At 41.9% G+C, this 14903-nt stretch overlaps 1 protein-coding gene across 2 annotated transcripts in view; it reads left to right on the top strand.

The window, feature by feature from the left end:
• The first annotated feature begins 577 nt into the window (after positions 1-577).
• The window catches only part of ZC3H6 (zinc finger CCCH-type containing 6), a 76432-nt gene continuing 62106 nt past the window's right edge, over positions 578-14903 (top strand). The window contains exon 1 of one of the 2 annotated variants that reach the window (XM_027554508.1): positions 578-1028. In XM_027554508.1, coding sequence (XP_027410309.1) covers positions 997-1028 — 32 coding nt within the window. In that variant the 5' untranslated portion in view covers positions 578-996. The remainder of the gene's footprint in view (positions 1029-14903) is intronic. The other variant, XM_027554509.1, reaches the window with a different exon arrangement.

The raw sequence follows: 14903 nt of genomic DNA, 5'->3' as shown, positions 1-14903 counted from the left end.
TGGTCGCACAGTAGTGTCAGACTCTTTTCCCGCCAGGCTCCTCTGCCCATGGGGTTCTCCAGGCAAGAACACTGGAGTGGCTGCCATGCCCTTCTCCAGGGGATCTTCCCGACCCAGGAATCGTTGTTGTACAAGAAGAGATATTCATTACAACCTTGAAGGAGAAAGTACATTTTTCCATTACTTAAGCAACGAAGGTTTTTTCTTTTTTTAAATGACGACTCGGCAGCCGCGTGCGGATAATGGCTTTATGGGGCCCGTTCGGTAGGGCACGTCTGTAACTCCCTATCTTCTGGAGGCGAAGTCTCGCAGAGAAAACCGCGAATCGCCGCGGACCGGGCCGGGAGGCGCGGAAGGACAGCGGATCCCCCGGGACGCCTCCCCCACGCTGACTACTCCAGGCGCCGCCCGGCCCCGCCATAAGAGACTGCCTCCTCCGCCACTTCGCAGGGGAAGCGGGAGAGTTCGCTCTCGAAGGTGATTGACGGGCCGCGTCCTCCAATGGCCGGCGCGCTCGGCCCCGGCGGGCTGGGCAAGGGCCGCGGCACGCGGAGGAATCTCTCCTGCCCTTTAGTCCCGGGCTAGGTGTTGCGGCAGGCGCCATTTTATCGAGCCGCCTGTCTCGGGTGCCGCCATGTTGGTGAGGAGAAATCACCGTTACGGCCACTGTCCAAATCCCCGCGTCGCTGCGCGCCGCCCGCCCGCTCCCAAGCCTCAGCCACCGGCGGCGAATAGAGACTAAAGCGGCAGCGCCGGCAGCGCGGGGCCGTGGCCCAGTGTTTGCAGTTAGAGCCCCACCTCTCTGGCGTGGTTGTTAATAGACTGGAAAGTCTGTGTCTGTGTCGCTCACTAGTAACCGTGAGTTTTTACCACTTCGTCACCTCCCGGCGGCGGCCGGGAACAGGTACCCGCAGGCGGCGCAGGGATTCTCCCCGCGCCCCGCCGCCGCCGGCCTCGCAGACCTGCCCTCCAGCCCCGCCCCGTTCTTGACCAAACATGACAGACTCTGAACATGCAGGGCACGACAGGTCGGGAACCCTTCTTGTCTGTCTTTCTGTCGGCGGAGAGGAGGGGTCTGGGGCGGCGGGAGCGGGCCGGGGCCGCGCGCCTCCTGCATGACTTAGACGTCTCTGTGTGGCTCCATCCGTTCCCGTGACGTGCGCCCGGACGGAAAGCCCGGGCCCGCGGCCGCGGGGAGGCCGGCCCGGCCGCGCCCGCCTTCCCGCGCGGGGGCCTTCCCGGCCGGCCCCGCCCCCGGTCGCACGTGCGAGCCCCCCGCCCCCGGGCGGGCTCGGCGGCGGCGCCGGGCGGCTGCTGCGCGCGGCTCGGGGCTGAGGTCCAGCCCGCGCTCGGAGGAGGCGGCACCCGGTGCGGGCTCCGGCCTCCCTGCACAACGAGGACCCGCCAAGAATTGTCAGTAACTGGTGATTTCTTTTGACTTCGACCCTAGCTCCTGAAAATAAACATGCGTGTTTTTTGTTTTTTTTTTTTTTTGATCTCTTTTTAGGAAAAAATTTAAGCAATCCCAAAAGCCGTGTATCTGTTACAGGCTTACCTCTCGCAATTGGAAATGGCAAGTTTCAGATGTTGAATACAAAATAGTTAAGATTTTGCAAGCCTGCTCAGTGTAGCACAGTTTTCTCCTACTGTGCGGACTCCATGGATCGTCCAGTCTAGCCCGATTTTCTAAATACTATGTATCATTTAAACATTTATCTAAGATTTGGGGGGTTTTTTTAGTTTTTACTGTGACTTAAGAGGCCCATTCTTGGTTCCAAGGAACGGTTTGGGGGTGTTTACATATTTTAAATAGTGCACTTAACTTTTGGTTAGTTTTTTAATTTCTGTTGCTATCCAACTTAATAAAAAAGAAAGGGTGTGCTTTCATTCATTAAAACTGCTGGAACAAAATCCATTGCATCTGATTCTTGTTTAGAATATTTAAAAGATCCAGAACCTCGCAAATTACTCCTTTGCAAATGAATTAATCAAAAGTGTACATTGTACTCTAGGTTGTATACAGATTGCTGAAATTTTACTTGTGGAGTAATGTGACCTGCTTTTGGTAAAGTATACCAAACACTTTTAAATCTAAAAGCAGAAATCACAAACATTCCAGGAATTTGAAATATCAAAACATCTGACAACCTTGAGAGGAATAAAAATGTTATTTTAACAGTTTTGGTACTGTAATAATCAATGTAGGTCACCAGAAAGCAAGTCAAGTAAACATGTAATTTTTAGAAAGTCAAAATGCTCTTAGAAAAATTACGGGCAGGTAAGCTTGCACTTGACACATTTTTCATAATTATTTTCCATTATCCTGTTACTAAAATGAGAAAATTCTTGAAAGGGGTTAATCAATACTTTGACAAGTTTCGCACTCTGAGGATCTGTGGACAAACCAATGATGGAAGTTTTGCTAATGCAGCCTAAAATTCATTTGTGTGGAAGAAGGAACTCTGTTAGTTCACAGAGCAACTTCAGTATGAAGAATTATGTATTCTACATAAGGAAGAAGCCATGTTGCCAAATTTACAGATCTTGATTTAATTTGCTAGTAAGGACCAGTGATGCCAGACTTCAAAAATAATTTGTTTTAAAATACGAATCAAAAAAAATTACTGAGTCAGAAGTTAAAAATTAAATTTTAAACAGTTCTTTGTAAGATATATATAACCAGATTAGTAGTAGGAACTAAAGATTAAGCAGTACTGTATTTAGTATTTTTTTTTTATTGTTTTGTATTAGGATTAAGAAAACTTTTCTGGTGATTTCTGAAGCAGTAAGATTAGCTCAGTTTTAATTTATCCATTTGTTAAATGACAGTATTTTTCTGAGGCAAGAATATAGATTTTTCTTTTTCACACCTGTTTTGGTCAACCTGTACGAAAAATAACTATTTAAAAACAAAGTGAACTAGGAGTTGGGAGAAATGGTTCTAACTCCCAACTTTGCCATCTTCAGCTTTGTGAACTTGAGCAAGCTTAGTTTCTTAATGTGCAGAGGAGGTTCTCATCCTTCTCTGCGGACCTTTTTAAAAAGTATTGAAGTCATTTCCATTGGTCTGAGCTGAAGATTTCTTAAAGCTCCTCAGGAAGGTCTGAAAGGTGAAAAGTGAAGTTACTCAGTTGTGTCCGACTCTTTGCGACCCCATGGACTGTAGCCTACCAGGCTCCTCCGTCCATGGAATTTTCCAGGCAAGAGTACTGGAGTGGGTTACCGTTTCCTTCTCCAGGGGATCTTCCCGACCCAGGGATGGAACCCCGGTCTCCTACCTTGCAGGCAGACACTTTACCATCTGAGCCACCAGGCTCCCCCGTCCCTGGAATTCTCCAGGCAAGAACATTGGAGTGGGTTGCCATTTCCTTCTCCAATGCATGAAAGTGAAAAGTGAAAGTCAAGTCGCTCAGTAGGTCTAGTATGTACCAAATTGAAAACCATTCTATGAGATCAATATTAATCTTAGCTAACCATCAGAATCACTTTGAGGAATAAAGATTTTTGTCCTGCCCAGAGCAACTGAATCAGAATCTCTAGGGAAGGATTGTAATCTGTAGTTTTTATAAGGTCCCTTGGTAGTACTTAAGAAATTTGTGGGAAAAAATGGACTAATCTGTGGAATCCCCAAATATTCTGTTTCCATGTTATAGTTACTTTATACTGTAGTAAAAATTTCCGTGAATTAGGTGGGAAAGATATATGACTTCTGGTATTTGGAGCTTGGCATTTGTCTCAATTCTGATATTTTGAAAATTAAGGTATATTGTGTGAGTGCAGGAAAAAAGTTAAATCTGATTTTTATTTTCAATTGCTATAATCATACAAATTAAAATATTACTATGATAGTTTACATGAAATTCTACGTGTAAGTGGAAATTCACAGAATGCACAATTTTTTTCTTTTAAAAAATTGTTTTATATGGTGAACATTTTGCATAAAATTTGTTTGCCCAAAGAGTAAACTTATTAAAAAATGCCCATTTGTACTTTCCTTTAAATAGTTTCATTCCTGGAGTGAAAACATTGTATTTTTATAAAGTGTTATGAATATAAAAATACCTATAAATAAACTTGTGGCTCTGTAGACTTTTAGTAGAGGACTTCTGCTTAGAATTAAATCATTGAAGGGAGAAGGAGTTGGGCAAGACAAAGGGAGATAAAGTTCTTGTCTCTCTTTGCATTCAGGTCTTCCCTTTCATCCAGTTCTTTTAAGCACAACTCCAGGTGCCTACCTTTATATTTCAGCTGAAATGTTGACCTAATAAAAACAACTCAGAAATAACTCTTAAAGGCTTGATACTGTGAGTCCCTGCTGAACACATCTGCAGTTGAGAAGGAAAGATAAAATATACACCCAAGTAACTGTTACATAATTTTTAGAAATATGCTAAAGGTAAAAAGTTTTATAGGCCCTACACTAGGAAAAAAGATAATTTTAACATGAATTGTATGAAAGTTTGTGAGTCTCAGAGTCTAGTTGATAGGAGGTGTGGTTAGTACTTTGCTTTGTGCTCGTCCTGGGTTGTGTCTGACTCTGCGACCCCATGAACTGTAGGCCGGCAGGCTCCTCTGTCCACGGGTTCTCCAGGCAAGAAGCCTGGAGTGGGTTGCCATTTCCTACTCCAGGGGATCTTCCTGACTCAGGGATCCAACCTGTGTCTCCTGCATTGCAGGCAGATTTCTTCACTGCTGAGCCACCAGGGATTCCCAGTACCTTCCTTTGGAAGGAGGGTATTCTTTGCCCATTAGGAACAACCTTCCCACCTTCCCATTCTCTCCCTGCTTTCCTTTCTTCCTCATGTAAACCCAGAATAGCAAAACTCCAGCTAGTCAGAACTGTACTAGTTTATATGAACTGTTCCTTTCCCTCCCTCACATAGTGATTGAAACCTGACACCAGAGTGTGAAGGGATGAGGATGAAGATGGTTACACTTTTCTTTTGTAACTGGGCTTTCCTTTGATTCTCACATTAATCCCATGAGGTAATACAGTATTGCAATGCTCAGTGATTTGTCTGAGGTCCCACAAATAGAGCCCTGGTGAGAATTCAGGAGTACAAACTCCTACCTAAAATGTTATTTTTAACTCTTCATTAGTTAAGCATGGGGAATTAATTCAATAAATTCTAGCCTTTAGTTCTTGAATTGTTTGGGATTGTAATGTGGTATATTTAAGACAGCCCTGTATTCTGAATAAAACCTTGGTTCTGATCCTAGTTTTTCCTCTAGGTTGGTTAATGCTCTTTTCTTTTCCATGACTATTTTTCTTGTTTGTGAAATAAGGTGGTTGAACTGAATTACTTCCAAACTCTTCTACTTTAAGAAGTCAGTAATTTTAATTAAAAAAAAATTGCAGATGGCTTTTCTTACATTGGAATTCACTTTGATGCCCTACACATCATCTGGTTTGCAAATATGTTTACTGGAGTAAGTGTCTCCCCTCACTAGGCAATTAATTAATTTATATATTCTTCCAGTTTTATTGAGTGTGATTGACATACAACACTATAAGGTTAAGCAGTACAGCATAATGATTTGATTGTATATACATGATGAAATTATTATGGCAGTAAGTTCAGTGACCATCCATCATATAAATACAAAATTAAAGAAATAGAAAACAATATTCTTTTCCTTCTGATGAGAACTCTTAGAGTTTACTCTTTCATATATAACATCCACCAGTGTTAATTACATTTATCTTATTGTACATTACATCTCTGTGCGTGTTCATGGATGCTCAGTCATTCAGTCGTATCTGACTCTATGACCCCATGGACTGTGCTCCTCTGGGGTTTCCCAGGCAGGAATACTGTAGTGAGTTGCCATTTCCTACATAACAGCCTTAGTACTTATTTATCTTATACCTGCCTTCATCCGATTCCTCCTCCTGCTTCTGTTTATTTTTAATAAACCCATTTTTAAGTGTACTGTTCAGTAGTGTTAAGTATATTCACATTGTGGTGCAGCCAATCTCCAGAACTCATCTTGCAAAACGGAAACACTATTATTATTTTTGATTCCCGAATCTACTAATTTACTATCAAAACTGTCAAAATGAGTTTTTCTTTAGCAAATGTAAAGCACTCAAGGTATACCTCATGTTCAGGTTTGATGTGGAAAGCACTTTGACTTTTATGAAGACGTTTTTCTTCTAGCCCCTCATGAATTGTTTAATTCACTTTTAAATTTTGTTCATTAAATTTTCATTGAAAAGACTTCTATGCCAAATATAGTGTTAAGCATTGGTGGAAAAAAATCTGAATATAATATCACTGATCTTGCTCTCCAGGATCTTATGATCTAGTAGGAGAAACAGATTGATAAATACATAGTTATTTTTAACACCAGAATGGAGGTAGAGACTTCGAGCAGTGGTGGCATAAATGGGGCCTCAGGGAGGTATGAAATAACTGGGTCTGGAGGATGAGTAAAATGTGGCTAAGCGGAGGCAGAAATATAAGAGAAGCTTGAAGAAATGAAATGGCATGGTAGGGTCGGGGATGATAAAAGTGTTAGTATGTGAAATGTGTACAACAGACTTTGGGGAATGAGGAAAAGGATGAAATGAATTAGGAGTCAGATCAAGGATGTAAAGATCTCATCAAAGCTTTGTAAGCAGGAAAATGATCAGATGATACGATACCTGGGGGAAAGAAGAAAGTATGGAAGGGGAGATCAGTAAAAGAAGTTAGGTAGCTTTCAGTCATTCTTATTAAATATCAAGCACCCTGTATTTAATATGTATTATTCTGGACAGCAGCAGTAAAGAAAAAATTCTTTACCTAGTGGAGCTTACATTTTCTTTGGAGACAGAGAAAGACACTAAACATTAAAAACAAATGTGTTAGATAAGCAGAAAGGGAGATGGGGCGTCCTTTGCATTTAGGAAGGATGTTTCTATTTTAAATAGAGTTATTTAGGGAAGCACTTAATGAAAAAGAAGCATTTGAGCCAAGCCCTCAAATGAAAGCAATCCAAGTGTAGTACATCTGGGGGAAGAACACTCCAGATAAAGGGAACAGAGACTGGAGCCAGGAATGAGCTTCATGTAGTTAAGAAAAAATCAAGGGAGCAGTGTGGCTACGGAGAAGGCAAGGGCACCCCGCTCCAGTACTCCTGCCTGGAAAAAACTATGGACGGAGGAGCCTGGTAGGCTGCAGTCCATGGGGTCTCTAAAAGTTGGATATGACTGAGCGACTTCACTTTCACTTTTCACTTTCATGCGTTGGAGAAGGAAATGGCAACCCACTCCAGTGTTCTTGCCTGGAGAATCCCAGGAACGGGGGAGCCTGGTGGGCTGCCATCTATGCGGTCGCACAGAGTCGGACACGACTGAAGTGACTTAGCAGCAGTGTGGCTAGAGAAATTTTGAGCAAGGGTTGTCGTGCATGCGTGCTGAATTGGTCGTGTCAGCTCTTTGCAACCGCTGGGACTGTAGCCTACCAGGCTCCTCTGTCCATGGGATTCTCCAGGCAAGAATACTGGAGTGAGTTGCCATGCCCTCCTCCGGGGGATCTTCCTGACCCAGGGATCGAACCTGGGTCTCCTGCCTTGCAGGCAGATTCTTTACCACTGAGCCACTAGGGAAGTCCTTGAACATGCTAATAAGAGACAAAGCTAGATGGGCAAAAGGGCAGTTGTGTGGGGCCTTGTAAGCCATTGTAAGAAACTTAGACGTCCCTCTAAATAGTTTGGGGACCACTAGAGGATTTGAGGAGCCTGGTAGGCTGCAGTCCATGGGGTCACTAAGAGTTGGACAGGACTGAGCGACTTCACGTTCACTTTTCACTTTCATGCATTGGAGAAGGAAATGGCAACCCACTCCAGTGTTCTTGCCTGGAGAATCCCAGGGACGGGGGAGCCTGGTGGGCTGCCGTCTGTGGGGTTGCATAAGTTGGACACGACTGAAGCGACTTAGCAGCAGCAGCAGCAGAGGATTTGAGCAGAGAGGGGCAATAGTGTGGTAAAGAGTGGTTAAAAAAAAAAAAGGTGCTGCAGTGACGCCAGGGAGGTGAAAATGGTTGGATTTTGGTATGGTTTGGAGGTAGAACCAATAGGATTTGCTGATGGATGGATGTGTAGCATGAAAGAAGAAAGAAGGCAAAGCTACTGTGAAAATGTGGAAATGCAGAAATTGGGCAATGAAGACCTGATCAAAATAATTGGCAATGAGAAAGCAGACAAAAGGCAACATTCATGAGATTATTTCTTAGAGTTGACAGGACTGGAGATAAATTCCACTAGGCTTGACTCTTGTTCTCCACCCTGCATAGTCCTGTCACTCATACTTGGCACACGAGGTCTGCTTTCCTCATTAGGTAAGCTGCCTGGCCACTTAAGAGATTTGAGTTTGCGACCTCTTGTTATGCAGCGAAGTGTTCACCAGAAAAGACTGGCAATCTAACTACCACAAAACTTAAGAGGTGGGTGCCTTTGAATTTGCCAGGTCAGTCCTTCAGTCTGGGGCTGCCAGAATATTCTTTTGTGCATAGATGCCCCTGGAGGTGTATAACACCGTGGCCCAGGTTTAGGTTTTCAGATTCAGAAATTGATCAGTCTCAGAGCAGATTAGACATGGGGATGTTAATTCATGCTCAAAAATATTAACAGTGGCTAGCATTTATTTTGGAGAAGGCAATGGCACCCCACTCCAGTACTCTTGCCTGGAAAATCCCATGGATGGAGGAGCCTGGAAGGCTGCAGTCCATGGGGTCGCTGAGGGTCGGACACGACTGAGCGACTTCACTTCCACTTTTCACTTTCATGCATTGGAGAAGGAAATGGCAACCCGCTCCAGTGTTCTTGCCTGGAGAATCCCAGGGACGGGGGAGCCTGGTGGGCTGCCGTCTCTGGGGTCACACAGAGTCGGACACGACTGAAGCGACTTAGCAGCAGCAGCATTTATTTGGTGCTTACTGTGTGACAGGTTCTGTTCTCTGTGCTTTTCATGAATTTAATCTTCACAACAACCTTGGGGAGTAGTCCCTCTTTTTACAAATGAGGAAACAGATAATAAGAGATTAGTAAATATCCAAAATAAGCAGAGTAGATCACTGGGAGTGCAAATAATCTGACTCCAGAGTCTACACTTTTTGTGGTTGAGTAGACATCTTCATCACAAGAAAACATGTATATATATAGAAGAATTCCAGTTAGCTATTAGATAAAAGGAGTCCCAAGTTAATCATTAAAATTACAAAACTACATAAAAATAACAATCTGTTTATGAAAGTGTTACAAAAGTAAAAAGCCTAGATTTAGGACTCATGATACTCAATATTATATATATATTGCTGTTCATAATGAACTCTCATTTGGACCGTATAGACAGAACAGATATTAATGTCTTCATTTTATAATTTAGGAGACAGATTTAGAGGATACAGAACTTGGCCATGGTGACTGAGCAGCTGCATGAGAAACACAGCCTGTGTCTCATAGCTTTCAGTTCACTACTCTGTGTTGCCTCCATTTTCTTATAAAGTTAGGAAATCTGGTATCAGATGCTGGGTTGGGTTTGGGACAACTAAAAGGGTTTTGTTTTGAAGTATTACTTGATCATGGATAATTTTCATCTGAGTTCATTATAAATTTATCTTACATGACTAAGGGTTTTTCTATGTTTTAAAAATGAAATTTATAAAGAATACTGTTTTTTCACATTATTTTTAAAGAGATTATGAAATGAGTTAAATGAACTAACTTAAATCTACACATTTTTAACTATAGAAAACACAAGTTTCAAACTGTTACGGGCATTCATTGAAGATTCGGGAATTAATTGAAGATTCATAAGAGGTCAGAAGAACCAACACCTCTTTGCTTGAATACTGGCAGCTGACAGTAAAATGTTAGATTGCTGGTGCTTGTGTCTGGGGTTAAGTTCTTTATAACCTCTGTGCCCTATAAAGGAGGTTGCGGGTTGATTTCTGTACTCTTGGAGTACTTGGGAATCTGTTTTAAAATTATGTTTTGTGCAAGCAAATGAAAAGTAAAATAATGCATGTAAGTTAGAAATACCTACATATTTGACAGTATAAATGCAGATACACACATTTTTTTTTTTCTGTTGCTAAATGTCCAAGTGTGAAAACCAGTATTTGACTAAAGCTAGGGCTGAAGCCATAGATTAAACTTTTGGAATATGTGGATAAATCTGAAATATTGTCCCTTAAATTATTATAATTTGTTATTAGACATTTTGCTGATCTCTCTTTTAAAATAGGACATGGGAGTACAGTAACAATCATTTTAAGCACTGCCTGTTGTTAGGTTGCTCCTGTGACTGCTATTGTAATGCACACGATAGTGAATAGAGGATCATTTTCCACTGAGATTAGTGTAATACAATATAGTTGAGGGAACTTTTTTTTCCTCTAACATTTTCATATATATATATATATATATATATATATATATATTTAATTATCTGGGGCAAACATGATTGATTATGCTGAATATAACTGGAGTTTTTTCTCCTCATGAAATTCAGTTCAGTTCAGTCACTCAGCTGTGTCCAACTCTTTGCGAGCCCATGAATCACAGCACACCAGGCCTCCCTGTCCATCACCAACTCCCAGAGTTCACTCAAACTCATGTCCATCGAGTTGGTGATGCCATCCAGCCATCTCATCCTCTGTTGTCCCCTTCACCTCCCGCCTTCAATTTTTCCCAGCATCAGGGTCTTTTCAAATGAGTCACTTCTTCACATCAGGTGGCCATTGGAGTTTCAGCTTCAGCATCAGTCCTTCCAATGAATATTCAGGACTGATTTCCTTTAGGATGGACTGCTTGGATCTCCTTGCAGTCCAAGGGACTCTCCAGTCTTCTCCAATACCACAGTTTAAAAACATCAATTCTTTGGCATTCAGCTTTCTTTATAGTCCAACTCTCACATCCATACATGATTACTGGAAAAACCACAGCTTTGACTAGATGGAAATTTGTTGGCAAAGTAATGCCTTTGCTTTTTAATAAGCTGTCTAGGTTGGTCATAACTTTTCTTTCAAGGAGCAAGCATCTTTTAATTTCATGGCTGCAGTCACTCACCATCTGCAGTGATTTTGGAGCCCCAAAACATAAAGTCTGTCACTATTACCATTGTTTTCCCACCTGTTTGCCACGAAGTGATGGGACCAGATGCCATGATCTTAGTTTTCTGAATATTGAGTTTTAGCCAACATTTTACTCTCCTCTTTCACTTTCATCAAGAGGCTCTTTAGTTCTTCTTTGCTTTCTGCCATAAGGGTGGTGTCATCTGCATATTTGAGGTTACTGATATTTCTCCCAGCCATCTTGATTCCAGCTTGTGCTTCATCCAGCCCAGCATTTCTCATAATGTACTCTGCATATAAGTTAAATAAGCAGGGTGACAATATACAGCCTTGATGTACTCCTTTCCCAATTTGGAACCTGTCTGTTCCATGTCCAGTTCTAACTGTTGCTTCTTGACCTGCATGCAGATTTCTCAGAAGGCGGGTCAGGTGGTCTGGTATTCCCATCTCTTTAAGAATTTTCCACAGTTTGTTGTGATCCACATAGTCAAAGGCTTTGGTGTAGTCAATAAAGCAGAAGTAAATGTTTTTCTGGAACTCTAGCTTTTTCGATGATCCAGCGAATGTTGGCAATTTGATCTCTGGTTCCTTTGCCTTTTCTAAATCTAGCTTAAACGTTTGGAAGTTCACAGTTCACGTACTGCTGAAGCCTGGCTTGGACAATTTTGAGCATTACTTTGCTAGCGTATGAGATGAGTGCAATTGTGTGGTAGTTTGAGCATTCTTTGGCATTGCCTTTCTTTGGGATTGGAATGAAAACTGACCTTTCCAGTCCTGTGGCCACTGCTGAGTTTTCCAAATGTGCTGGCATATTGAGTGCAGCACTTTCACAGCATTATCTTTTAGGATTTGAAAAAGCTCAATTGGAATTCCATCACCTCCACTAGCTTTGTTCATTGTGATGCTTCTTAAGGCCCATTTGATTTCACACTCCAGGATGTCTGGCTCTAGGTGAGTGATCACACAATTGTGATTATCTGGGTCATGAAGATTTTTTTTTTTTGTATAATTCTTCTCTGTATTCTTGCCACCTCTTCTTAATATCTTCTGTTAGGTCTGTACAATTTGTGTCCTTTATTGTGCCCATCTTTGCATGAAAAGTTTCCTTGGTATCTGATTTTCTTGAAGAGATCTCTAGTCTTTCCCATTCTATTGTTTTCCTCTATTTCTTTGCATTGATCACTGAGGAAGGCTTTCCTCATTGAGCACTGGAAAAGATCTATACAGTCAGCAAAAACAAGACTGGGAGCGGACTGTGGCTCAGATTATGAACTCCTTATTGCCAAATTCAGACTTAAATTGAAGAAAGTAGGGAAAACCACTACACCATTCAGGTGTGACCTAAATCAAATCCCTTATGATTATACAGTGGAAGTGACAAATAGATTCAAGGGATTAGATCTGACAGACAGAGTGGCTGAAGAACTATGGATTGAGGTTCGTGACACTGTACAGGAGGCAGGGATCAAGACCATCCCCAAGAAAAAGAAATGCAAAAAGGCAAAATGGTTGTCTGAGGAGGCCTTACAAACAGCTATGAAAAGAAGAGAAGCGAAAAGCAAAGGAGAAAAAGAAAGATATACCCATATGAATGCAGAGTTCCAAAGAATAGCAAGGAGAGATAAGGAAAATTTCGTCAGGCAAAGCCTAATTTTGGATCTAAGAAAAGTCTGATCCTACCACACTCACCAAATCCCAGAGCCCTGGTACCTCATACTATAGTTAATCTGGTTATCAATCAATTTGGGATATTGGACAATTACATAGCAGATATCCTTTTTGGATATTATTGGGTCATAGGCAGTTTTACCTGGCTCATCTTACAGATTCATCCAAAAAGATTTCTTCAATTTTTTGTTTTGACATGATGCTGAGAAAATTGTTTTCTGGCTTTCAGATTCTAAGAGTATTTTATTTGCTGAGATTTGTTTCTGTTGAATCTCTAGCTTCTCCGATCTACATCAGAGAAAGGATAAACTGAAAGGGAATGAAAGTAAGTGAATTTTAGCTTAGTGAAGTAGCTGAGATAGGAAATGACATATAAAAAAATTTTAGGGAGAGGCCTAGTGGTTAGGATTCTAGGTTTTCTAGGTTAGGAACCCAGGCCACGGGCCTGGGTTCAATCCCTGGTTGGGGAACTGAGATACTGGAAGTTGCGAGACAGAGCCAAAAAAACAAACAAACAAAAAAAAAGGGAATTTAAAAAGTGCAGTCTCAAAAAGAAATATGGCAAGCTAATTCAGTTTTAATGATGTAATAGTCTCTGCTCATGGCATAAAGGATGTTTGAGGAGTGGTGTGTTTTTCTCTCAGGATATTAGGTAAACAAGTTTAAGGATGGATTAAAAATTCTAATTTCATAAGTTAATACACTGCAGTACCTCTTCTGGCGGGCCTTGGATGTGAGCAGGGAATTAAGGGTTGAGAAAGATTTTATAGAAAACCAAATTTGTGAATTTTTTTGAAGGAACCTTTTTTTTTTTTTTTTTTTGACGAAACTCTTAAAAAAATGCGTGGCATGCCTTCCTGTCTTACTCGATAGACTGTTACTGATTTAACCTTTTTTTGGTTGCTTAACATGAACATGTGTTGTTGTCATTATCTCTTGAAATACTAGGTATTCTACTCCATCTTGTATCTTGCTGAATTCAGGAGACTTTGGAAATTCGGAAGCTTTCACACAGACTGTTGTTGCTGCCTGTTGCTTAATGATAGGATAAGTATTAGAGAAATACCCTCAGGAACAGACTTCAAACTTGGTCTAGCTTAGATTCCTTTCCCCTTTTACTTGTTTTGGATAGTGTTTCATTGTTACTCTCTGAAGGAAAATAAAAGAAATTTCCCCTTAGAATCCATGCTCCAGGGATTTATAAGCCTTCCCAATTTGTGTGGAAGTGCCTGTAGTCTTGTTGTAGCCACGCGTTCCGGGAAACGAACTCACTCAGAAGGACAGTGCAGATAGTGGAGTGCAGTTTATTACACCGGCGGGCCCAAGGCGGTCTCCTCTTAGCCAAGGACCCCGACCAGTTTCTGTGAAAACCTTATATACCCTAAGTGTACATGCCGAAACCCACCTCCCCAAATTCCCTGAAACTAGTCTGAACAAAGGAAGAGAAAGATACAATCAAAGTCAACCGGTGATTCTTATGCCTTAAACCTGGGTAGTTAACAGTGGACAATTATCAATAGGTTTGTGGTCCTTCCCCAATAAGCATTATAGACCCAATAAGCATAATAGAAAGTATGATTCTATTCGGTCACACAGATAATTAGGGTATTCTTTTAGGTGATGGAGAGCCCTGGGGCTCTTCCTTGCAGGGGCCTGGTTTTCCAGTTGGTATGTCGTTTCCATAGATAGTGGACATACAGCGCAAAGTCCACAGATTGCCCCAAGATGGAGTCCTGCTTTCAACATAGAGCCTATTCTGTTTCCTCCTTCAGTCTAGCATACCCATTTTATTCACATGCCAGTATTTCAGGTAGATCACAGAAGAAATGGAACTTTTGTTGAGGGCTGTCTAGTAGGTACAATGCTAAGTTATCCAGTTCAGTTCAGTCGCTCAGTTGTGTCTGACTCCTTGCGATCCCATGAGTCGCAGCACTCCAGGCCCCCCTGCCCATCACCATCTCCCGGAGTCTACTCAAACCCATGTCCATCGAGTCGGTGATGCCATCCAGCCATCTCATCCTCTATCGTCCCCTTCTCCTCCTGCCCCCAATCCCTTCCAGCATCAGGGTCTTTTCCAATGAGTCAACTCTTCGCATGAGGTGGCCAAAGTACTGGAGTTTCAGCTTTAGCATCAGTCCTTCCAATGAACACCCAGGGCTGATCTCCTTTAGGATG

Source organism: Bos indicus x Bos taurus, chromosome 11 (assembly GCF_003369695.1).
Source record: "Bos indicus x Bos taurus breed Angus x Brahman F1 hybrid chromosome 11, Bos_hybrid_MaternalHap_v2.0, whole genome shotgun sequence".
Classification (NCBI taxonomy): domain Eukaryota; kingdom Metazoa; phylum Chordata; class Mammalia; order Artiodactyla; family Bovidae; genus Bos; species Bos indicus x Bos taurus.
This window is presented reverse-complemented; position numbering and strand designations above follow the sequence as displayed.